The 25,653-nt window shown below is 44.3% G+C and overlaps 1 protein-coding gene across 1 annotated transcript in view; it reads right to left on the bottom strand.

Annotated features, from left to right (window-relative positions):
* The window catches only part of OTUD7A (OTU deubiquitinase 7A), a 199,334-nt gene that overhangs the window by 61,872 nt on the left and 111,809 nt on the right, over positions 1-25,653 (bottom strand). Inside the window, exon 5 of the mRNA XM_011949258.1 lies at positions 20,420-20,638. Coding sequence (XP_011804648.1) covers positions 20,420-20,638 — 219 coding nt within the window. The remainder of the gene's footprint in view (positions 1-20,419; positions 20,639-25,653) is intronic.

The raw sequence follows: 25,653 nt of genomic DNA, 5'->3' as shown, positions 1-25,653 counted from the left end.
AAATGTGGCACATATACACCATGGAATACTATGCAGCCATAAAAAAGGATGAGTTCATGTCCTTTGTAGGGACATGGATGAAGATGGAAATCATCATTTTCAGCAAACTATCACAAGAACAGAAAACCAAACACCGCATGTTCTCATGTTCTCACTCATAGGTGGGAATTGAACAATAAGAACACTTGGACACAGGAAGCGGAACATCACACACTGGGGCCTGTTGTAGGGTAGAGGGAGGGGGGAGGGATAGCATTAGGAGATATACGTAATGTAAATAACCAGTTAATGGGTGCAGCACACCAACATGGCACATGTATACATATGTAACAAACCTGCACACTGTGCACATGTACCCTAGAACTTAAAGCATAATAAAAAAAAAATTGGGTTTTGGAATGAAAATAAATTACAAAAATAATTTGGGGGCCAATTGGGAAAATCTGAGTATGGACTCTACTAGTTGACATTACTAAGTTAGTGCTAATTTTCTAATGTTGTTTAGTCACACAGGAAAATGTCTTTATTTTCAGAAGTGAAGTATTCGTGATACACATTCAAATGATTCAGAAAAAGTCTATGTACTTCCATACATATAAAGAGAGATAAAGCAAATGTGACAAAGTCCTGAAAATTGGTGATTTTTTGTGCAAGACATATAAATACTCATCTTTCAACTTTCCTGTAGATTTGAAGATGTTCAAGACGAAAGAAATGGCATGTGGATTTACTCCATAGTCTTATAGTGGAGACATTCTGTTCTGGTGCCAAAGACAATTTCTATGTAAATTAACTCATTTGTCTAGATTAAGTTTTAAAAATGGGTTGAATTCAGTCAAAAATATTTTGGGGGAATCTAACTAATGCAAATTAATGCTAGTTTGACTAAATTTTTCTGCTTTTTCAATAGATTGAGTTGAAAGTTTTACAGTTTGGTTATAATTTTCCATTTTTTTGATGGCACAGAGCCCTGAAGCTAATAGGTGACTTCTCTGAAGTATCTTCTATCAATCCCCTCTACACCATAGCAAGCAGCATTGAGAAATCACCACACTTTCCACGGCAGGCACACTAACCAATCACCATTCTTCCCGCAAAGGAGGTGGAAGGCCTGATTTCCCTTTTCAATTCAGAGGTCTGTGCAATAATGACCAACTGATTCAAGTTGAAAATGAGGATGAAATAAAGTGGGCTCTGGAACACTACCCTTGCAGAATATGGATTAGAGTGTCTAAGGTAGTCATTAAAGAGGCAGTCAGTGGACTGGTTAGGCATAGAAGCTGGAGGTAGACTTCCTGGGTTCAAATCTCAGTTCCACTACTTCTTAGCAGTGTGGTGTTGAGCAAGTTACTTAATCACTCTATGTTTCAGTCCTCAGTTCTTAAAAATGGAGATAAAGTAGTCCTTATCTAACAGAGTTTTTATGACTATTATATTATTTAATGTTGAGAAAGTACTTAAGATAGGGCGTGGCATATAGAAAGCACCATATATGTGCTATGCATATACAGGTTCAAAATCCTGAGTTAACTAAAGGAGTATATTTATGCATATGCTAATGAATGAATGAATGAGTGAACCAAAATGCTTTGACTTAAAAGGTACCTTTATACACTAAAGTCCTTTTTAGAGTAAGCACAATTGCTCTGACATTCATGCAAGAAAGACTATGAACTGCAAATAAAGGGAAGCTTTTGCACACAGAGTGCCTGGTGCTGCTTAAAGGGAGGTCAGCTTGTGCACAATGAGGCAAGTACAGAAAGTGGGAGGAACTGTTTAGGAGCTTTTATAGCAATGGGCTTTGCTGTAATATTTTTATTAAATTTTATAGAAGCATGGGGAGACAGTGAATTGGAAATCTAAAGAAAAGAGTTGGGCCGGGCGCGGTGGCTCAAGCCTGTAATCCCAGCACTTTGGGAGGCCGAGACGGGCGGATCACAAGGTCAGGAGATCAAGACCATCCTGGCTAACACGGTGAAACCTCGTCTCTACTAAAAATACAAAAACTAGCCGGGCGAGGTAGCGGGCGCCTGTAGTCCCAGCTACTCAGGAGGCTGAGGCAGGAGAATGGTGTAAATCCGGGAGGTGGAGCTTGCAGTGAGCTGAGATCTGGCCACTGCACTCCACACTCCAGCCCGGGCGACAGAGCGAGACTCCGCCTCAAAAAAAAAAAAAAAAAAAAGAAAAGAGTTATCCTTCAACACAGATTGCTGAGAAGCACTGTCCAGAGGTTCTCAGAAATGCAAATTACACTCTTGAATTGGGTAGACATCTAAATACAGCATGTTAAATTTTTTTGCCTACATTCATTGGTTAGATTGTAGTATTAGGATAAAGAAGATTTAAAGAAAAAAGTTGAGTAGACCTCAGGGAAAAGGAACCATGCGAGGAATGTGAGGAAAGACCTGGCCTTTAGGTGTAAGCCTAATGAACCAAAGAAAGCAACTTTTTAAAACCGACAAAAAGATTTCTTATATCCCTACAAACCCTCACTGATTTTTACTTTCGTTAGTTACGCCATACTTATTATTCTTGATTTCTCTGTAATACTTAGCAAAAAATAATTTAAAATTGTACGGATGTGTGTAGCACTGCAGATAAAGTAGGGGCTGAAAGCTTTGTCTCTGGTCATTTGAAAAGAGAAATCCCCTTCCCTAAGATGAGCAGGAGGGCACAGATTTAAAGAGGAAAAGAGGTCAGAAAATAAAAATACTTATTTTCAATAATCCTTTCAAATGTATATCCAAACTTGAAAGAAAGTGTAGTAAATCTCCAACAACTAAAAATAAATATGGAATGGAAATTAGTATGCACCAAACCAGCAACTGCCGAGTGAAGACATTTAACTGTTTAATCACTTCACAAGAACTGGATAAAAGGCTGGAGACCCTGAAATGTGGAGAATTGGGACTGGGGACGGCCTTTTCCTTCCACATAGAGTTAGGACCCTCAAAAACTATATCCTGAATGCAAAGATTAGAAATAATTTTGCTCTGGCAAAGGCAGCTGGGAAGAAAATTTGTCTTTTAGCCTAGGCTTAGCAGAGGAAAACAAAAACTTCTCCTGGAAATGTTGACTCTCATGAAGATTTGAGCTAAAATTGATTTGTGGCTTGGAACCACTAAGCCAAGAAATTAACATAAAATTGGTTCTAAGTACCAAAGGTAATTTCTCTTGGGAAACTGGTACAAACAAACAAACAAAAACAAAAACAATCTCTCTAAGAGAAGTACACTCTCAACACAGGCCACATGAGATTCCCACAGATAACATCCTGCTCACGATCCAAAATTACAAACACAACAGGAAACAAGCCATTGTGAGTAACAGTCATACACACAATATCAACAGTTTATAGATTCCTATAAACTTGAGGTTAAAATGATTAGCTAGAAACTGTAAGCAAGTATGTTAAAAATGTTTAAAATACACAAAAGAATTAAACAAAATAGGACCAAAGAATAAGAGGCAGATTTGGAAAACACATATAGAACTTAAAATGAAAGACATAAAAATTAAAGTAAAAAAGTAAGAATCATTTTAATATCAGGTTAGACATTGTTGAAGAAAAAAGTTAATACACTTGAAGATAAGTAAGAAGCAACTAAGGGAAAGAGAAAAGATGCAGGAGAGTTTATGAGACATAAGAATACACTGAAAAGATCTAACATTGTCCAATCAAAATTCAGAAAGGAATGAATCAGGCAAGATTGAATACTGACTGAAGATCTTCCAAAAGAAGTATGTAAAAATAAACTCACAGATTTAAAAAGTCTAAGACATTCTAAGTAAGAACGATAAAATTAATGTCTTCCTTAACATATCCTAGTGAAACTGCACAACATAAAAGACAGAGAGAAAAGATCTTAGAGCAGCTAGAGAAAGAAAAAAACAAATTATCTTCAAAGGAGTGATAGACTGACAGCCTACCTCTTAAATGAAACAATGGAAAGCAGAAGCCCCCCACAAAAGAAATCTTCAATGTGCTGAATGAAAATTACTAGCAATCTATAATACTATACCCATGAAAAATGTTTTCAAAAAATGAGGGCAAAACAAAGGCATTTTAAGACTAACAAAAACTGAGAGAGTAAAATTAGCACTCACCTAAAGAAACTGTAAAGGATGAACTTCAAACAGAAGGAAGATCTGACATGCAAGAAGAAATGAGGAGAAACAAAAAAGGTAAGCATATGGGTAAATCGAAATGAATGTTGACTATATAAAACATGAATGTCTGATGAGATTAAAAGTATAGAATTAAAATGAATGATAACAACTTACAAAACAGGAGAGAATAGGGATGAATAAAACCAAACTACTCCAAGGTCCCTGTGTTGCCTGGGTTTAATGTAGGTTAAGATGTTAATTAATTTGAGATGTGATTCATATGCATGTTTTAGGGGTAACCTCTCAATAATGGAAAGAGAGGGTATAACTTCAAAATTGTAGAATTTTTAAAAAGACATGATTAAACAATATTTAATTGATTTAAAAGAAGATTTGTAAGGAGAGAATAAACACCACATTGAATGGGGGAAAATGGTAGTTGCATTAAAAATAAATGTACCTATTAAAAGACAAAGGCTGTGAAACTGATTTTATGAATAAATTGACTACATGCAGCTTGCAAGAGAGAAATCTAAAACACAGGAATACAAAAGTGTTATAGGTAAAGGTATGAAAAGTGGCAAACGGTACATCAGGAATGTTTTAATTTACGGAAAGCTAACATAGCTGAATCAATAGCAGATAAAATAAATCAAAAGGCAAAAAGCAATAGTAGAATTAAACAAACACCCTCTACACTGTTCAACTGCTCCATGACATGAGGAAGAAATCAGTTTAATTGCTGCATTCAATAACATGGCATTATATTTATACAGGATTAAAAATCCATAGGAATAAAAGGAGATATAGACAAGTACCCAATCGTGATGAGAGATTTTAACACATCTGTATCGGTAATTGAGAGAAAAAGTAAAAAATAAACCAATAAATGTACAGATGTGAAAAACATAATAAATGACCAAATGGACAAATACAATACAATGCTGCCAACACAAGAGACTAAACATTATTTTCAAGCACACATGGAATGATTTAAAAAAACTGATCATATTCTGAATCATGAAGCAAAGTTCTCAACAGATTTCAAATCATACAGACAATGCTCTTTGTCCACAATGGAATTAAGAAATCAATAATAAAAATAACTAAAAATATTTAATAGTTTCTACATACTTGCAAACAAAGAAGCACTTACAATAATTCATGGGTAAAATAATAAACTAAAATGAAAATCAGAAAATATTTTGTAACTATGTAATAACAAGAACATTACATTCCAAAATTTTGGGGATATAGCTAAAATAGTATGGAGAAATAAATTAATAACCTTAAATACTTGCAAGAGAAAAAAAGAAAAGCTAGAAATTAATGAATTAAGCATCTATGTTACAAAGTTATAGAAGAACAGTGATTAAATCCAAAGTAGAGGGAGAAAATAATATAGATCAGGAGTCAGTAAACTTTGGTCTATAAGAGGCATAGAGGGAAGGGAAAGAGAAAGAGAAAATGAATATGTGATAGAGAACTTACATGGTCTGTAAAGCCTACAACTACCTGTTAATTATGAAGGTAAAATAATGCCATTTTCAGACAAATGAAAACCTGTGACTTCACTGCCATCAGGCCTGCATCTAATAACAAAACTAAAGTAGTAATGTACCAGGATGGTATAATAATTCTAAATGTCTATGCACCCACTAACACAGCTTTGAAATATATAAAGCAAAAGATAACTAAGGAAGAAACAGAGAAACACAATCATAGGAGGAGACCTTAACATACCCTGTTCAACAGCTGGTAGAATAAGTGGACAAAAACTTAGTGAAGAATAGAAAAGATCTGAGGAACAAAATTAACAAACTTGATATAATTAACATATATAAAAAGTACTATACCTAAGAAGGACAGAATTCAAATTTTTTTCAAGTGCACATAGACTATTTATTAAGCTTAATTATATGCTGGGTCATGAAGCAAGTCTCAACAAATTTAAAATGTCTGAAATCATTCATTGTACATTATTTGACCACAGAAGAATTAAGCTAGAAAAAAAAAAAACCTAGAAATATCCCCATGGTGATTCAGCTACATATTTCTAAGTAACTTATGACTCAGGAAAGATTATAATAAGTATTTAAAATGACTTAAACTGAATGATAAAGAAGAATAACATCAAAATTGTTGATGCAACAGAGTAGACCCAGAATCAGACCCACACCTACACAGTCACTTCACCTGTTGTATCTCAAGGTTACACTGCAGCATAATAAAGAAAGGATGATTTCAATAAATGGTACCATGTCAGGCTGATGAATATACAGGAAAATGGACTCTCATTACATAGCACATCATTTATGAAAATCACTTTTAGGTGGATTATAGATTTAAGTAGGAAAGGCAGGATAATATTTTCAGGATGTTGGGGTAGGCAAAGGTTTCTTAAGCTGAAATAGGGGCTCTCAAGTAAAGGGAAAAAAAGGTAAATTGAACTATTTTAGTTATGATCTTCTGTTCATTAAAGTATATCAGTCAGAGAGTGAAAAGGCAACCAGTAGGGTGGGTAAAGATATTGGCAATACACATCTGACAAAGGTCCCATTTCTAGAATGTATAAATAATTTCCACAAGTCAATCAAAAAGGCAATCTCAAAAATGGGTAACAAACAAAACTGAAAAGGCACCCAACAAAAGAGGATATGCAAATGGCCAATAACATGAAAAGTACCCAATTTTACTAGTCCTCAGAAAATAAAAATTGAAACCACTGTGTGGATACTTCTACACTTCCAACACAGTAACTAAAACAAAGAGACAAAAAACATGGAGCAACCAGAACTCTCAACAGAAGAAGAGCAAACTGGTACATCCACTCTGGAAAACTAACTGGACAACTGTTACAATGCTGAACATATATAAATCCTATGACCCAGCAATATCACTCCTAGGTACAATTGACCCTCTGTGTCTGTGGGTTCCGAATCTATGAATTCAACCAATTGCTGATAGAAATAATCCAGAAAAAAAAAAATTCCATGAAGTTCCAAAGAGTAAATCTTGAATTTGCTGTGTGCCAAATAATATGTCAAATCCACATGGATGAAATGATGTAGGCATTGTGTTAGGTGTTACAGGTAATCTAGAGATGATTTAAAATACATGGGAAAATGTGAGTAGGTTATATGCAAATAGCACACCAACAAGGAACTTGAACATCTGAGAATTTCAGTATCTAGAGGGTCTTGGAACCAATTCCCTAGGATACTGAGGGATGACTGTATATATCTTTAGAAATGTGTTCATGGCTTACCAGAAACCTGTACAAGAATGTTCACAGCACCACTATTTATTATAATAATGACAAAGTTGCAACAGCTCGCTTTGGACTGAATGTGTCCCCTCCAAATTCACATATTGAAATCTTAATCACCAGTGTGGCTATCTTTGAAGACGAGGACTTCAAGGAAGTAATTTAAATTCATTAAACAAGGTCATAAGGGTGGAGCCCTGATCTCCCAGAATTAGTGTTTGTATAAAAGACTCTAGAGAGCTTCAACTCTCAAACTGTCCCCTACCCCGAGGCATGCACTGAAGACAGACCATGTAAGAATACAGTGAGAAGGCAGCCGTTTACAAGGTAGAGTCCTCACCAGGAACTGAATTGGCCAGCACCTCGATCTGGGACTTCTAGCCTCTAGAACTGTGAGAAAATAAATTTCTCTCATTTAAATCACTTGGTCTATGGTATTTTGTTATGTTAGCCTGAGCTAAGACACCAAAAAATCCATCGATAACAGAATGGAAAGGTTATTTGTAATACATGCATGCATTGCAATGCAATATACCAATGAGAATAAATAAGCTGTATGGTAATTACACAACTCTATGAATGAATTGCATAAGCTTAATGTTAAGTGGAAGAATCCAGAACTTAACCCATGCATGATTCCATTTATATAAAGCTCAAAAAGAGGCAAAATAAATCCATGCTGTAAGAAGTCAGTTTCTTTGATGTGAGTTTCTTGTCTGAGTCCTTGTTAAAGGATGTGATCTGTTCTACACTTACGATTTGCATACTTTCCCACATGAACGTTTCAATAAGGAATTAAAACAATGAAAGGGTGATGGGTCTAGCTCCAGAGATGACTATAAGGGAAAAGAGAGCTGGAAGCTGCTTGCACCTGAGACGACATTTTGAAAGCAAAAGAAAGGATTCAGGTGGTGAATTTGCTGGATGGAATGTCTTCAGAAAACTCCAATTTGCAAATATTTCTACCTCATCTTATTTTTCCCATAAAATGCAAAAGAGTATGTCTGAAATATTTAAGGGGTACCTTAGATGCTGACTGAGTCTATAAACAAGGCTACAACATAAAACTGTGAATATATATTGTCATTAATATATGCTTTAACATCACATTTTTCTTACTTTTACCCAGAATTGTTGAACAGGCTGGCTTCTCATGGATCTGATACACTGTCAGTTTTATTTTACCACTTCTTAAGACATCTAAAGGATCTATTTTCTAACCCTTCCTTAACTCCCACCTGAACACTTGCTTTTCATTTCCAATACCTAGATTAACAAACAGAACTCTTTTGATGCTATTTCTTCCCCACAAAAATACAAGTGAGAACATAATGACAATGCAATAGTGACTTAATGAATATTTTTTGATCTTATGAGCTCTGTTACAGCAGATTCATCACATGACTTGCTTCCAAACTTCCGTCTTGGTGGGTAATAGCACATTGGCAACATTAGGTATCCCTGCATTTTATAGGACTGTTAGAGAAAAATAAAAATAGAGACCTCAGTTCAGACATACCCCAAGGCCAACCACCTATAACCACGTAGCCAAAACTTAAGTCATCCTGATTTCCCTGAAATATTAGTTCTAATCATAAACAAAACACAAAACGTAGGCTAGTCCGCATGATTCAGCGAACCAACTGTACACAAATCAGCTTAAACAACTAACTCTATTTGCCCTAAAAAGATGGTTAATATGTAACAGTCAGTCACAAAAATGGTCAAAATGCTTCCTCCTTTACGCTTTCTCAGCTGTGCAGGAACTGCCGCAAGGTGAGCTTCTCACGACGCTTGGTGTGAAGTCGCCTGGGCTTGTGAACTGTTATTCTGTATGTACCATATACTCCTAAAAATTTGATAACCTGATTTGATTTTCTTCCTGACAGGACTTTGGGATCAGTCACTTTGTGTGAGGAGTGTTAAATGTAAATCTAGGGAACTGTTGTGATTTGTGGTACCACCCGGGCCACCCCCCTGCACTCTGCCTGTCAGATGTTCCTGCGCGGTGCCCTCAGCAACGTGTCCCTCTAGAATTGTGTAACTTGGCTGCTGGCTTTCTATTTGGCCTCTGAAGGAGTGTTCCTTTGGAGATTTTCTCTGGTATTGGTGATTTATTCTTTTAAGAAAATCCCATAAATCATGCAATTCATATTTGGAATGGGTCATGTGGCAGAAAATATCCTGAGGGAAAGGGTGACAGTTCCCAAGGCTCTGAGCTGAACTGAGGAGGTTTCGTGGCATGGGCAGGATGAGGACATTTCACAGCCAAGCAGTCATGGGCAAACCCTTCCGCTTCCCCAAGTCTCTTCTTCCTGATTTGTAAATGAAGAGCATCTTGGCAATTGCATGCAGCCGATGTGAGATCTGGACATAATTAATGGCGTATAATACACCTAGCACATCGGAGATCCCCAATATGTGAAGGCTGCTATTATCAAAAGCACAGTTGTCATAGTGCCTACCCCCATCCCATCCCAGATGACCAGATCCATGGTTCTGACTGTCAAAAGCGCCCAGTCAAAGGGTACGATGTCTTTGGAGGGCTCAGAGACACATTGTTTGAAATTTGAAACCATCAAGAGTAGAATCCTGGCCGGACGCAGTGGCTCACACCTATAATCCCAGCACTTTGGGAGGCCGAGGTAGGTGGATCACTTGAGGCCAGGGGTTCAAGACCAAACTGGCCAACATGGCAAAACCCCGTCTCCACCAAACATATAAAAATTAGTCGGGCATGGTGGTGTACGCCTGTAATCCCGGCTATTTGGGAGGCTAAGGCAGGAGAATTGCTTGAATCCGGGAGACAGAGGCTAGAGTGAGCTGACATCGTACCACTGCACTTCAGCCTGGGAGACAGAGAGAGGCCCTGTCTCAAAAAAAAAAAAAAAAGAAAGAAAGAAAGAAAGAATTCAGTCCAAATGCATGCGCCTCTAGGCAAGCATACCAATCCAAGTGAAATGGTTCAAAGTGGCACAACAGTAAATCAAGAAAATTCCCCTGACCACAACATATTCAGTATGACTTAATCTCTCATTCTGGATCTTTTCGCATAGAAGAATTACCATATTGCAAGTAATGACACTGCATCTGTGGCAGGTGGACTTCTAAAGTGGTTCCCATATTCCCACCTCCTGGGGTGGACTCCTGTGTCATCCCTTCCCCTAGGGTGTAGGTGGAACCTGTGACTCTGATGGGATGTCACTCCTGTGATTAGGTTATGATATGGGGTAAAGTGAGGGGATTTTGCAGCTATAATTACTTTATTATTCCCTGACTCCGAGTTGACCACAAGGGCGATTATTCTGGGTTGGTCTGACCTACTCTGCGGACCTCTTTAGAAGAGGGTTTAGTGGTTAGAGAAAAGGAAATCAGAGAGATTTACAGAGAAAGGGTGGCTGGTAGAATGTAGAGGGAAGAGGGAAGAGGGAAGAGGGAAAGGGGGAGAGGGGAGAGAGGGGAGATTCTCTGGCTGGTCTTGAAGCAGTAAACAACTGCCATGCCAAACAGTAAACAACCTGAAGCAGTAAACAACTTCACTGCTATGCCATGTGAAGAGAGCCAGACAGTAAGGACCTGGTGTGGGGTCCTGGATGGCTTTGGACTGAACCTGTTCTTTCCCCTTTCTTGCCTATAGTTCTCAAGAATTACTGTAGGCAACATGCTACTAAATACAAAATACTCTACTAAAATACAAAAATTAGTTGGGCATGGTGGTGGGCGCCTGTAGTCCCAGCTACTCGGGAGGCTGAGGCAGGAGAATCACTTGAACCCAGAAGGTAGAGGTTGCACTGAGCCGAGATTGCGCCACTGCACCCCAGCCTGTGTGACAAGAGGGAGACCCTGTCTCCAGAAAAAAAAAAAAAAAAAAGAATGTGCTGGGAATGTAGTATCCTGAGATCATGGAAAACTGGCTAGAACAGTCTGGACTCTGTTCTGGTTCCTCTGAGAACAGGATGTATGTTTTAGCCCAATAATGACTGCATCCCCCAGGTTATAAAACCTACAGCAGGCTGCTTTCTCGGGTCCCTCAGCTGCAGCACAAGAGAGCATGCACCCTGGGCAGCTGTCCTAAGCCTTGTGTGACTGTCTTGCCCTGAACCCTAGGCTGCTATTGTCCCTCACTGCGTGTCTGTAAGACACCTGCTTTGTGTAACCTGTACACGTGCATGAGACTTGGCAAGGAGCCAGCGCACAGTGAACCTGTATTACTTCTGAGTCTCTTGGGTACTCTCTAGGCGCCAACAGTTAGCAAGAAAATGGGACCTCAGTCATTCAGCCGCAAGTAACTAAATTCTGCCAACAGCAGGGAACTCAGAAATGGATCCACCCCTAGATGAGCACAGAGCCAGGAGACACCTTAATTTCAGCCTTGAAAGACTCTGAGCAGAGTCTGAGACCGAGCTAAAACACAGCAGACGGCTGGCCCCCGGAAGCTGTGGGATGATACACTTGTGCTGTTTTAAACTGCCAAATGTGTGGTAATTTGTTAGGCAGCAATAGAAACACATGCAGCGTCCTTTAGCCCAAGGATATTTAAATAGGAATTCTGTCCATTCATTTTGCATGCGTATCCCAGGAGGCGTATCCCGGGAGTGTTCAGCAGGTGTCTGGGAGGTTTACTCGTGTCCCTGAAGTGCATGCTGCTAAGGGGAGCTGTGCACAAAGAAACACCTGAATGCTCAAGGGCAAGTAGACAGGTCCTGTAACCTGTGCAGATAACAGTGTAGCCCAGGCTGTTGAGACCGTGCACACTCAGGAGAGGGCATGTAGGCAGGGTGCAGCCTGCTAGAGCAGCTGGGTAGATGGAGGGCAAGGCTTAGTGGTTTGATGTAAGCTGGCTTCCAGAAGTTAAGACTCTTACCCAGTTGAGAGCATTCCTTGGGCTGTAAATCAGGCGTGACCGCCCTGAAAAGATGGCCCAACCGTGGTAAATGCCAGCACTTTCCAGCCTCTGGAGACCCCTTCATGGCCCAGTGCTATTCTAACATCCAGCAGAACCCAGAATGGGGTGCCCAAGATAAAGGTGTGCTCCATACAAGGAGTGCAATTGGGAACATGCGAAAAGTTCATGGTTCCATGTTTCTATTCCTGGCTTTGATAGAGTGGTCATTGCCATCTCCCCATGACATAACCACAGAACAGGAACAAGACACGGGCACTGGCATTGTGAACAGCTTGAGAACTTGAGCTTCTGCAAATAAGAAAACCACAGGTGAACACACCACAGAGGGAGGCGGTGCTGCACACGTGGGGAGCTATTAGTCACTTCTTCTGACTTTTCTGAGCAACAGTCTCTGATTCATCCGTGATAATGGGACCAATTAACTTCAGCCTTGGAGCAGATGGTTACCACACACTTTAAAATCAGATGTCTTTTTGCTCATCACCCCACGACATTTCGATGAAAGAAAACAAAACATGACAATTCTCTAACAGAAAGATGAGGGGATTCTTGCCCTAAATGTGACCCTGTGACTCCTTTTCATATCACTGGAGTGCACCCTCCCCACCTGGGCCCTCGGAGGTCCCCTCTCTGGGCATCGCTGTGCCTTGCACGTGCTTCTGTGAGAGCTCCTGCCATGGGACTGCGGTATTGCCTTTACGTCCTTTGCTCTGGGGCAGGGGCCTTGTGTTCCTCATCTTGGTTGTCCCTGATAATACCGGTGGTTGACACAGTTTGAGATGTTTTTCACTTGCAAATCTATGTTGAAATGTGATCCCCAGTGTTGGAGAGGGACCTGGCGGGAGGTGTTTGGGTCATGGGGTTGGATTCGTCATGAATGGTGGGGTGCCATCCTCGCAGTAACGAGTTCTCGTTCTATTGCTTCCCACGAGATGACTGTTAAAGAGTCCGGCACCTCCTCCTCTCTTGCTCCCCTTCTCATCATATGACACATCTGCTTCCCCTTCGCCTTCTGCCAGGACTGGAAGCTTCCTGAAGCCCTCACCAGAAGCAGATGCTGGCCCCATGCTTCTTGTACAGCCTGCAGAACTGTGAGCCAAATCAACCTCTTTTCTTTAAAAATTACCTGGTCTCAGGTATCCCTTTAGAGCAATGCAAATGGGTTATGACAATAGGGTTTGAGACACCATAGGTGCTCAATCAACGTTTACTAAATGAATGAATAATTGTAATGCTTGACAAGATAACTTACTATTTGGTCACAATTTAAATTATTTATAGCAAAAAGTTTAAGGAAGAAAAATAAGAAATACCACTCTATGAAAATAAAACATGAGTAGAGGAGGCCATTTACTTGATGTTGAGTATGCAACCAGCCCCGTGCACACATGACCTCAGTTCATCTTCACAGCAGCCCCTCAAGGTGGGCTGCTTCATCACTGCGTCACAGAGGAGAGCCTGACGCCCCGTCAGGGGGCTGCACAGGAACCACGCTGTGACCACCACGCTGCGATGTGAACCCTGGCCTCTGTCCCTTCCACACTCTGGCCCAGGCCCTGTGCTCAGGGCTGCCCAACGCTGCACCCCGCCCACAAAGGAACATGATATTTCCAGGCTTGCCTACGGGGATTTCAGAGCTGCGACTCTGCCTGACTGATGGGTGGAGGAAGCTCAGCAAGCTCCAAGCACAGCAAGGATCGGAAGGCAAATTTGGTAACTAGCAATGGAAGGAGCTGCCTTTGCAAGCAAGGAATGGTCCCAGGTAGCTAGGAGACCAATGGAAGCCTCACGAGATGGAGGGCAAGAGTGTAAAAGCTGGAGGAAAGAGATGACTCACAGCAGCCGATGGTGAGATCTACAAGGAGAAGGGGAAGGAAAGCCACTTCCTGACCTTTCTCTGAATCAAGCACGGTGCAGCATGGCTTCCCTGAGAACCTTGGCCTCACAGTCAAACCCAGTGGTCAGTTTCCAGTGCACACTGACTTACTGGCATATTTGGCACCACCAATTGCTCCCTTCTTGAAACACCTTCCACCCTGGGTGGCAGGGTCACTATCCACTGCTGGTTCGCCCTGTTTCCCAGGCCCACACATTCCCAGTCTCCTCTGCTGGCTCCTGTTCCTGAGCCCTCAATACTGCAGTGCCCCAGCCTGATTCTTTGGACGGCTTCTGTTTTCTGTCCATGCTCCAGACAAGTGTGTCCAACTCATGCTCACCATTGCATGGAGCCAGGCTGGGGGCATGGTGCACCGCAGGGTCCTACGAGGAGCTCACTCCATCCACAGGTCTCACCTTAGGGCACTAACTCCACATCCACAGTCACAGCTCAGAGCTCTCTGTGACTCCAGACCCTCACGTTCATCTGGACAGCAACTTTACAGGTCTCACTACAGTCTCCGGCTTTGCCTGACGGTGCTGGCTTCTTCTTCGCCCCCACCTTGATCTTGCCCTTCCTCCAGGGGTCTCCATCTCCTCAGGCACCATTATCTACCCACATGTTCAGGGCAACATTCTTAGGGCCATGCTGGACTCCTCCCCGCCTGCCATAGCCCCAGCCCTCCATCGTCATGGCCTGCAGGTCTGCCTTCAAAACGTACCCCACAGCCGTGTCTCTCTACTGCCCCTCACCTGCACTACCACCCCCACGACTCTGCCAGCCGCCTCTCCCTGCCCTGGTCTGTAGCAGCTGCCTCTTCCTGCCCTGGTCTATAGCAGCCGCCTCTCCCTCCTCTTCTAGCTTCTTCTCTTACCACCCCATAGTCCATGCTCGAGCAGCCAGAATCCGTCAGATGTGAATCAAGACGCACCAGCTCCCTGCTCAAAACCCTCCAGGGGCTGTGTGTCTACCTAGAGTGAAGCCCAAAGGACTTATGAGGCTCCCTAGGGCCCCGTTCCCATTCTCCTGCCCTCCTTTCCAAATCCTCGCGCGCTTGCTCCACCAGCTCAGGTGATACTGGCTTCCTTAAATATGCCAAGACTTTGATGCTAGACTCCCTCCGTCAGGAAAGCTGGGCCCGCAGGTATCTGTTGCTGCCTCCCTCCCTGTCCTCCAGCGGCATCCTGGGACTCCCTCACCTTCCTTCCTAACCTCCCCAGAGCAGCCTCTGAGGCCCCCCACCTCATTTTCATGCTCCCCTTGTTCACTGGCTTTCTTCCACTGGAATTTCACCTCCCTAAGGGCAGGGGTTTCATCTGCCTGGAGTGTGGAGGTAACCCCAGACCTGGATGGGGCATTTTGTGGGCATTCAACACAGGCTGACACTGGGTCAATCTGTCTCCATTTGGCCGCCGTTACACATCTCCGACTTTCAGAGGGAAGAAAGTGAGGCTCAAGCCGGTCCAGTGACGTGGCCAAGCTCCCCGTGCTGATCCGGGCCCACAGCCAGGGTTGGGCTGACTCAGAAGCCTGCCAGCCTCCTCTGTAGCTTACGATTCCCTGGCAGGTTCCCCAGCAGATTCCCCTCAATCCAATTATCCTCCCCTGGAGCACAACTCAAAGGTGTGTCTAGAGATTTCTCATCATCTGTGTTTCCACCTCCCATGTATGCAGTGACTGACTCCTGCATTATACACAAAATGCCTCTGCCCTCTGCCCCCAGACACACTGAAGAACCCACCATCTCACCCACATGGTGCCCTCTGCCCCCAGACACACTGAAGAACCCACCATCTCACCCGCATGGTGCCCTCTGCTCCCAGACACACCGAAGAACCCACCATCTCACCCACATGGTGCCCTCTGCCCCCAGACACACTGAAGAACCCACCATCTCACCCGCATGGTGCCCTCTGCCCCCAGACACACTGAAGAACCACACCATCTCACCCACATGGTGCTTAGCTGCTGCCAGAGGTAGCAGATGAAACTTCCCAAGCCCAGAGACCTGGGTCTCTGAGCCATCTCCTGTATAAATGCAGCAGGATCAGCTGATGGCAAAAGCAGTGTTTGGTTTCTTGCCTTCTTAATGGCAGACTAGTCATTAGAAAACAAAAGGTGTTTCCCTTCCTCTCTCAGGAGGTCAGCTGGTTTTAGGTCCAGAAGATCTCGCCCTTCTGTTGTCCTGAGACTGTCATGGGGTGGGAGTGGGTTGAGCTCTCTAGGGTTTGAAGGCTTGGGAAGACCAGTCTCCCAGATCTGTGGGTTTTATGGGAGTTCAGACTGGCACTCCACTTGACACGGAGGCCTCAGAAATATATGGGGCTGCTTATGTGGCTCGGGAGGCCAGGCAGATACCACGCAGGGCTCCAGGAGAGTGGAATCAGGCCCCAGGATGGACAGCTGGACCGTGGGCAATGTTAACTGAGTGAAGGCCATTGTTTGCCAATTTTCAGAACCACCTGAGTCCTGGGTTCATGTTCTGTCCCAAGGGAAAGGGAAGTCCTCCATCCAAAGTCTTATGACAGAGTAATGTTTCCTGCCAAGCACAGCTAGAACTGTCCCTTAAACAAGTGGATTGTTTTTTTGCTCAATAATTTTTTGACATCTGTATTTCAATCTCTCATATATTCAGTAAAATAATATTACATATAAACAGTTTATTCATAAAGATTCTAAGCACTAAGCTATTAGAAAGAGACATTTACCCTTTGTACCCAGCGACACTGAGCAGCTTTCGTGGACGGCCATTTCATGATGGAAACAGGACAGTGACATGATGGAAACATGGCCATGGGAGCAGAGCCTGGCTGTGGGGTGGAAGGTGCGGGAGCTGCCAGTGCTTTCCAGTGACCAAACTCCTCACCCAGATGGGGTGAGGGCTGTGGGAGACCCATTTAGCACCAGCCAGCTGAGGGTCTTCACGTGAGTCTGAGCATAGCAGGGTACTGAGAAATGATCTAGTCTAAGACCTCACTTGAGAGCAGAGGAAAGGAGTTCAGAGGAGACGGATGGCGGGTGGGGTCAGGTTCACGCTATCACCCAGCCCAGAGACTGCTTCACGCCACTGAGGGAGCACACACACAGTTGTCTGTGTGCCTCTGTTATTTTCATTTTTTTTCTATTTTTTTTTTTTGGGGGGGGTCAGGGTCTTGCTTTGTTACCCAGGCTGGAGTGCAGTGGTGTGATCATGGCTCACTGCAGCCCTGACTGCCAGGACTCCAGAGATTCTCCCACCTCAGCTTCCTGAGTAGCTGGGACCACAGGCGTGCACCACCATGCTTGGTTAATCTGTTTTATTATTTGTAGAGATGGGGTCTTACTATGTTGCTCAAGCTGGTCTTAGACTTCTGGGCTCAAGTGATTCTCCTGCCTTGGCCTCCCAAAGTGCTAGGATTATAGGCGTGAGCCACCACACCTAGCCACTTTCGTTATTTTTCAGCACGAGGGACGAGGAAGACACGTTGGCTACTAGGACTCCTGTCCCAGGCAGACCCCTGATCTTCAGGTGCTAATTGCACCACAAGCACCTTTGACCACTCCCTGAAGCGTGAGACCCACTTCCTCAAGGCCTCCTGTGAGTGTAGGCTGTGAGCGGAGGCTTCTCCAGCGCTGGATGGGAGCCTGAACCTCCTGCCTTCACTGACCTCTGCTTCCAGTTGGTTCTCTTCGTGGTGCCCAACATAAACAATGGGCTGTTCATAATTTAACATCTTAACTCACTAAGTTTGGGGTTTTAAAAGGTTTTCTCAAGACTGGATGAAGTCAGAGTCTCATCTTAAAATGTTAGTCTGGAAGGTAAAATGTAAGTGATAAAAATTAATACACAAAATGTGGAAAAAAAGAACAGAAAAGACGTTTAAAATAAGCGAAGGCTTTTGCTAAGCATGGTAGGGCTCAAGGAGAAGGTAACAAGGTGGGCTCTACCTACGACCTTGCACGAGACTGCGTTTCCCACGAAGCACAGCACTCAGGCAGCTGCTACACTCACCCGAGCTGTTAGCCATCGTCAGTGCTGAGCTGTGTAAAGGTCTGCGCCGCCGTAGCATTCAACAGACAGTAACCCATGAAACTTGTTTCTTTCTTAACAAATACGAATTTCCGCTTCTCTATGAATAGTGAGCCTTTTCCATTGAAAATATCTTATCTGAATTAGTCATAGAGAAGCGTCTTTAAGATAGCCGGCCCCCACAGTGAGTGGTTTACGTTATTGCTCATCTAGCTGAATTGTTTTATGTTTGTTGAATCTTGCTGAGGTAAGACAGAGCAAGGCTGTGGGTACCAGTCACTGGGTTGCTTTTGATGGCTGTGAAGACACTGAGATAACAATTTCTCCACAGTCACAACATGAGAGCCAGCTATTGGGAATGCAGAGCCTGTTCTAATGCCAAGCATGCCATTGGTGAGGCTTCTGTGAGTCCTGTGGCTGCAACCTGACCGCAAGCCTGCCCAACACAAATAAGCCCCACTAAGCACCATCGCATCCTTTGTCTAAATGCATCTTGTGCCTTCCCCCTTGAAAGCGGTAGATGACGACAGCCCTGGGCAAACAATGACAAGCAATGGCATGAAAGCAGGTGTACACGTGTACACAGAAGCCAGGTCTGGTAAAACTTCCTGGCACATTGACTTTCTAGATGTTTCCCATTGGTCCCACAGATCTACTGTCTATCCTTCTCCATGCTGCTGTGTATGCAGAGGGTGACCTGCGTGGACCATATCAGTGAGCTCCCTGCAGTCTGCCCTTCTGTCATTAAGAAGCACTGGTCAGAACCTGGATGGTGGAGGAAGAGTGTGGTCAGAGTATTTATTTCCCCAGCATCTTCTCTCTCCCGGACGCCACACCTCCTGCCAGTGGCTATCTCCATCAGCCACTCTCATCCCTTGTCTTTTCGCCAGGTCCTATGGTAGTACCAGGAATAGTAGTATCTTTCACTGGTGTCCTTAAATCCTGCTCACTCCTTGGAAAGCAGTCCCTTTATGGAGTCCTTTTATCTCACAGTTTTGTGCTGCCTTTTCTTTCCTACCAGGGTCCTGATTGGTCCATCCACCAATATCAGAATCATACCAACCTACAGGTATTTCTCTTCTGTCTTCTTCTGAAACTCTAGAAAGTGCTTAGTAATTTTATTGGGTCTTGGCTAAGGGCCGAGAGAAGCTCTACTCCCTAACAGCACATTGCTGGCTGCAGCCCTAAACTCCTGGGATGACACATCTGGGGACGTCTCCATGGACCAAGCCTTGGAAGTGGAGGCTCCACTCCACTGTGGACATGAAGAGCTGGCTGAAGGCTGGGTCAGCACTGGAAGGAGATGCTTCCTCACCCCAGCAGGAGCAGGGCTTCCCACTGACTGAGGACATGCTCCATGTGCACCATCAGCCCGTGCAGGCAGGCGGGGCCCCCACTGGAAGGAGCGTGGTGGGCCTGAGGAGACAGCCGTAACGTCTTCCACATGCGTGCCTCAGAAAGCCCCACATGTGTGATTTTGCAGTGTTTATGATGTGAATGATCATGAGTGAAATTGGCATTGCTTTGTCTCAGGAAGAACCTAAATCTGTTTTAGACTTTTGTTTTGGACTCATTATTTTCTCCTTAAACATTCCAAAGAAGAGAGTTTGTCTTGCTTCTTGAATGCTTTCTTCATTGGGATGTTAGAGTGGTGAGGAAACACTAAGGAGAAGGAAGGAGACTGAGGTCAGGTTTCATGCTTCCTTAACCTGGAAGCTGGAGGAGGCTGTGAAGGCAGGGAACCGACAGCTAAGGAAGGAACACGTCAGTCAGTACCCCAAAGTGCTGCCGGGTCAGCAGTCTCCTCATCTTTGCAGATCGGGAAACTGAGGCTCAGAGAGATCACCTGACTTGCCCAAGTCCACAGGAAGTGGCGGGTCTCCTGTTTTCTCTAAAGCCCACGGTCTTTCCTATCTTTCGTTCAACACCCACGGAGGAGTTGTCTGGGGAGAGAGAGAAGCAAGGCAAAGAAGCATAGGTTCTCCTTAGAGGAGGACTGGGATTTAGGAGCAAGGGGAAAAACTCGAGAGGTTTCACCACTACCTGGTTATCGGCCCCTCTATCCAGCCCATGCTGGCGAGAACACCGTCAGCCCGTAGAGCAGGAGGTGCGGTGCAGCACCTAGAATCCTAACTGAAAACTGCCCAGCGTCTGAGAACATGTGCCCTTCTCTTGCTCATAGAGTAGGTTAGGCCGGCTCACCATTCACCAAGTCTAAAGGGCGCAGGCCTGCCGGCAGGCGCAACTCACCTGCCTGCTCCAGAGCCACCATCGTTGCCTGCTCGATCAAGTCCCGCTCGATGAAGCTCCTGAAATCTTCACTGTACACGCTCAGGTCTGGCAACTGGAATGTGTAGATTGGCATCTCCAGGGGGAACTGCTCGTTGTTGCATTCACTTGCCACGTGGGACCGGGCCAGGGAGACGATGGCTGAGCTGGCGTGGGAAATCCCCCGGGAAAGTCGCTTTTCTGCAGGGGGAGAAGGAAAGATAGCCATGAGGGCTGAATGGGTGTAGGCATGGCTCTGTGTGTGTACATAAACACATACTGTGCACGCACAATACACACACACAGGTACACGTTCATGGACACATGCCACATTCACATACCACACAACACACATCAATACACATGTACACACATATGAACACACCATACATGTTCACACATATATACATGTGCACACACTTATAAGCAGAGATATACATGTGCATACACATGCTGCACACATACACACACACATGCACACACACAAATGCACACACATGAATACAAAAGTATACACAGGAACATATGCATGCCTACACTAGACACATATACACGGCACATCCACTTGCATACATACATGCACATATACTACATAGCATATGCATACATGCATGCGCACACACATACATACAGATACTAGGCACATATACTACACGCATACACACATGCCCATGTACATACACTACAGACTGTATACATACTATATACATGTACACATATAGATGTATTTGCACATGCTACATACACACAGCACAAATACACAGGACACACAGTGCACATACATGTACAACACGCACAAACTATGCATACACACATGTACACACACATGTGTGCACACACATACACATGCGCACCCATATTCTCTCTGTACCAGCCCTTCTATCCTACAAGCCTGTTCTATCCTGCAGGCCTTCCTGCTGCTGCATTAATCACCATCACCCGGTATGTGGCACGTATTCACAAGAGTCAGGAAAGCACTTGGTAAGTGGGGAGCTGCGAGCCCACGGTACAGCTGCACATCAGCACTGTCAAAAAGCACCAGGCTTGTTCTTGGGTCTGAAGTTATATCTAACTCGAGTCCACTGAGCTGTCCTCTCCCAGGACTAAATGGTACAAGGGAGACTGCTCTTTGTCTCGATGCATTTATGCACTTAATGCAAGAAACAGTCATTCAGGTATCCACAGCGGCTCAGGTTTTAAGACAGGCTGTTTCACTCAAGTTACGCTGATAAATGCCTCCTACGTGGCCCTCCCAGGACGCACAATATGAAGTCAGTCCATGTGTTTCTCTTCCGTCTGGCTATTCTTTTGCCACAGCACTCTAAAAAGTAATGCTCTCCTCTGGCTTTATTCTTCTTGGGCTTTTCAGCCAGGAATGAGAAATGCAGTGTGGGATTTCTCTAAGGTACAATATGTTACCACATTAGGAAGTTGATTACCTAGAAAGTAGATGTATCCTCTTGGTGCTGCAAAAGCACACTTGTTTTTCTAAGCTCTGTGTTCTAATGACTAACAATGCACATAAAACAAGAATGTTTAAATATGTGTTAGGAATAGGTTATCTTTTTTCACAGTCAGTGTTTTCAGTAAGGAGAGGTCTTTCTAGCAAGGCGGCAGATCTGTCATTGTTCTCAGGAAAGCGCCGTCTCTGGTGTTTCATTCAAAAACCTGCTGCCTGTGCTGCCTAAATTACGTCTAAATAAGGATTGTCTAAGCCCTGTGGCAAGTTCCTGAGGCTATTCCCTGAGGTCCCAAGGACTCCCACTGTCCTCTAGTTCAGCCTGCCCACTAGTGAGGTCTGTGCTCCGGCAATGCCCCTCTGAGGTCCACGCTGACCAGCACACCATGGTCACACGGAAAACCCAGCCCCAGCCTTCACCCGGAACAGCAGCGTCCTCCTTCCCCACCTGCAAGAGCACTGGACAGAAATGGCATTCATGGAGTTTTGTTAAGACAGACTAAAAAGCATAGGCTTTTCGATCCTGTGGCAAGTTAGTTTTAAACCCAAAGTGAGTTCCCAGAAGGTTCGCGTATTTTCCCATTAAAATGAATACAGAGTCACAGAGACAGACTATATTTCACAATGGGTGGTTTAGATTCACCTTCACTTTCACTCTGAGACCAACAGGATTAAGTTCTTTGTATTTTGAGGAAAGGTAAAAAGAGACGTTAAGCCACACAGGCAGATAGAAAGAAGAGGGAGGGAGGGTGTGGGCCCAGCTTGGGGGGTGGGGGATGGCCCACTGCTTCCCACACTGCTTCAGGTACTTGAGTGCAGGAGCAGCGGAGGCTTGTGTCTTTCTACCTCGGGCAAGCCATGCTGAGGCCGCTCATCTTGCCACATACTACCATTTTTGCATCCGGGAAAGAAGGAACTGCCCCATTTTTGGGGACCTGATGGAGAGGGACATCAGGCATTAGAGAATTGAGGTGCTATATGCACCCGCAGTCAGTGGGACAGACAATCTCGAGGTTGCTCTCAACAGTGGGCACCTGCTGGTCAGGGGCACCCATGCTCCTCCTGGCCCATCAATCAGCACCGACATGAGACACTTCAAGGGTCTCAGAAACATGGTGACTCCTAGGACAACAGGATGCTGTTCTGTAGTTCTAAACATGAAATATTTGGAGTCTAAAGGAAAAAAGTATTTTTGAACTAAAAATATTAATAGATTGTGTTGACGATCATATAATGCGAAATATATGCTCCTAATTCTAACATTTCCCGTGACACCCCAGGAATGCACATGTATCATCTCTCTCTCACACACACACAGAGTCACAAACACACACACTCACATACTGATTCTTTAAATGTGAACTCAGTGATTCTGCTTTTGGATGTATAAATAAAATGTTTTACAGGAATTACCATGATCAAAGTTATGTCTCAGAAAAACACAGAAAGATTAAAAAACAAAACAGAACATAGTATAAGAATGTGCAGAATTTCCTTGCCACTGACAAAGGGGAGATGTATTGACTATAAATTCTTTTTTCATTTATTTTCCTTTTATTTTTAATTTTTACAGAGATGGGGTCTTGCTGTGTTGCCCAGTCTGGTCTCGAACACTTGGGCTCAGCGAGGATTACAGGAATAAGCCACTGCACCTGACCCTGTGTTTCCTTATTTTCTTAGTTTTTGTTGCTCTGGCACCTGGGACCTCCCTGACTGGGGAGAGGCTGCCCCTCCTGGGTGAACTGATGTTAGAGATGGCAAAGGCCTTGCCTGGCAGCATGCCTGTCCTATGCAGAGCTGCCAATCCAGACTCTACACTCCCAACCACCCTCTCCAGCTGGCTCTTACTCTCCAGGAGGCAACGTTCCTTTGCCCTAAGCACTTCAGGCCAGGTATCAGGCAGCCGGAGACAGGCCCTTTGCCCCTGAGCTGGCTGCAGTTATGCACACTAGCTGGGGTAGGGGCTGCTCCCCCTACCCTGCCTTCCCATAGAAACCATCACAAAGGCTTTGGTCCGTGCTTCCTCTCTCTCCTACCGCCGTGCGACCCGCACCTCCCAATGTGGCCCTGCATGCTGTCCTTGGCCTGTTTCCACCTTCATCAGTAATTTCTGTGGTTTGCGTGTCTTATGATACCTGATTAAAACGGATCCTGGGTACATTTTAAAACAAGTGGACAAAACTTTTCCTAAAGGGTGAGATAGAAATATTTTAGGCTTTGTGAGCCATGCAGTCTCAACTACTCACCTCTGTCTTTGCAGCACTAAAGCTGCCGAAGACAGCACATACATGAGTGAGCGTGGGGGAGTTCCAATAAAACTTTACTTAAAAAGCAGGCCAGATTGGGCTGACAGGTCATTTTCTGGCCCCTGATTTAGAATATGAAATGTTCCATTTTCCGTTTTAGCACACTATGGTTTCAGGAAGAACTCAACTAAAGGAGACATAAATTCAATTCGGAAACTCTGTAATTCAATAGGAATCGATATGATTACTCACAAGCCTCAATTAATAGGATTATGCTGGGATAGAGTCCTATTTTTTTTTCTTAAATGGTATCTAAGAAAAGTCAGATCACAGTATGTAACAGCTACACTTACTAGGCCCTGATTCTGCCAACCTCTCTGGTAGCAGACAGGAGGGTCCTTCTAGCCTCTGTACCAGGAGGATAAGATAGTGGGTTGGTTTGTTTGCTGCCAGCTCAAAAGAGCAGGAACGGCCATGTGGTCATCTGTCTGGACTGCTGCTGCATGAAAGACACCAGGAGCCTTAACCGTGTGCTACAGTCAAGGAAGGCCCTGAGAACAAGACCGAGCCAATGACTAGAAGAGGTGGTTCCTCTGGAGTCAGGTCTAATGGCAGAAATGAAACCGAATTTAAGAATAATCAACAAGAGGGGCAAGACAGTGCACAGCCTCAGTGTCCTGTCCTTACGCCCACCTGGAAATCCCCAGGGGCAGGAGGTGGGAATGGGTGAGGCTGACCGAGAGGGCCTGGGGTAGGGCGTCTGGTCCTGCCTTTCCTCTCTCCAGCATGGCCTGCCTTCCCTATCATCCCCCAGCCCCGACCCTGTGCCAGCTGGAGAACGTCAGGTGGTGCTGGAGCACAGCTGGGTGGGGCACCAGTCACCATGAGCACTACTCCCCTCCTTTCCCTAACATACCGGGGAGCTTGGCAGTTACACCAGAACGGGGCAGTCCCTACAGGAAACAAGGACTTTCTAGATGAGAGGAGCTGGGAGCAGCCCTCAGGAGATAGTCCAGCTGTGTGGAGGGGAACAGGCGGGGAACTTCTGGAAGCCAAATGACAACATCCAAGGCTCTCCAGCTTGAGGACCCTTCCCCGCCTCTCATCTGGAGGAGCATCCACCAGAGCCTGTGCTCCAGTGCAAGTGAAGATGGATGATAACCGCACGCCCCAGGAGCTTCCAGGGAAACTGTTAAAGAAAGGCAACAAAGTACTGGCCAGGAGGACTAGATTAAAAAATGAGCCCAGTAAATATGTGCAAAGAGATAAAGAGAATATCAGAGTGCAAAATAATAATAATAATAATAATAATGACAAAGAATTAACTTGGGATGAAAAAATGTTAATGAGACTAATAATGCATTCATGTGCAGAATAAATGGGGATGCGAAAACATCAGGTCAAGTGAATCTCTTAGAAGACATGAGGAACAAGCTGCAAGAACACGATGGAGGAAAGGGTGGAAAGTGTTCAAAGCAAATAATTTCAATCTAGAGTTTTTAATCTACTAA

Source organism: Colobus angolensis, unplaced genomic scaffold (genome assembly GCF_000951035.1).
Source record: "Colobus angolensis palliatus isolate OR3802 unplaced genomic scaffold, Cang.pa_1.0 Scaffold294, whole genome shotgun sequence".
NCBI lineage: Eukaryota > Metazoa > Chordata > Mammalia > Primates > Cercopithecidae > Colobus > Colobus angolensis.
Note: the sequence above shows the minus strand (reverse complement) of the source record. Positions and strands in the feature narration are given on the sequence as shown.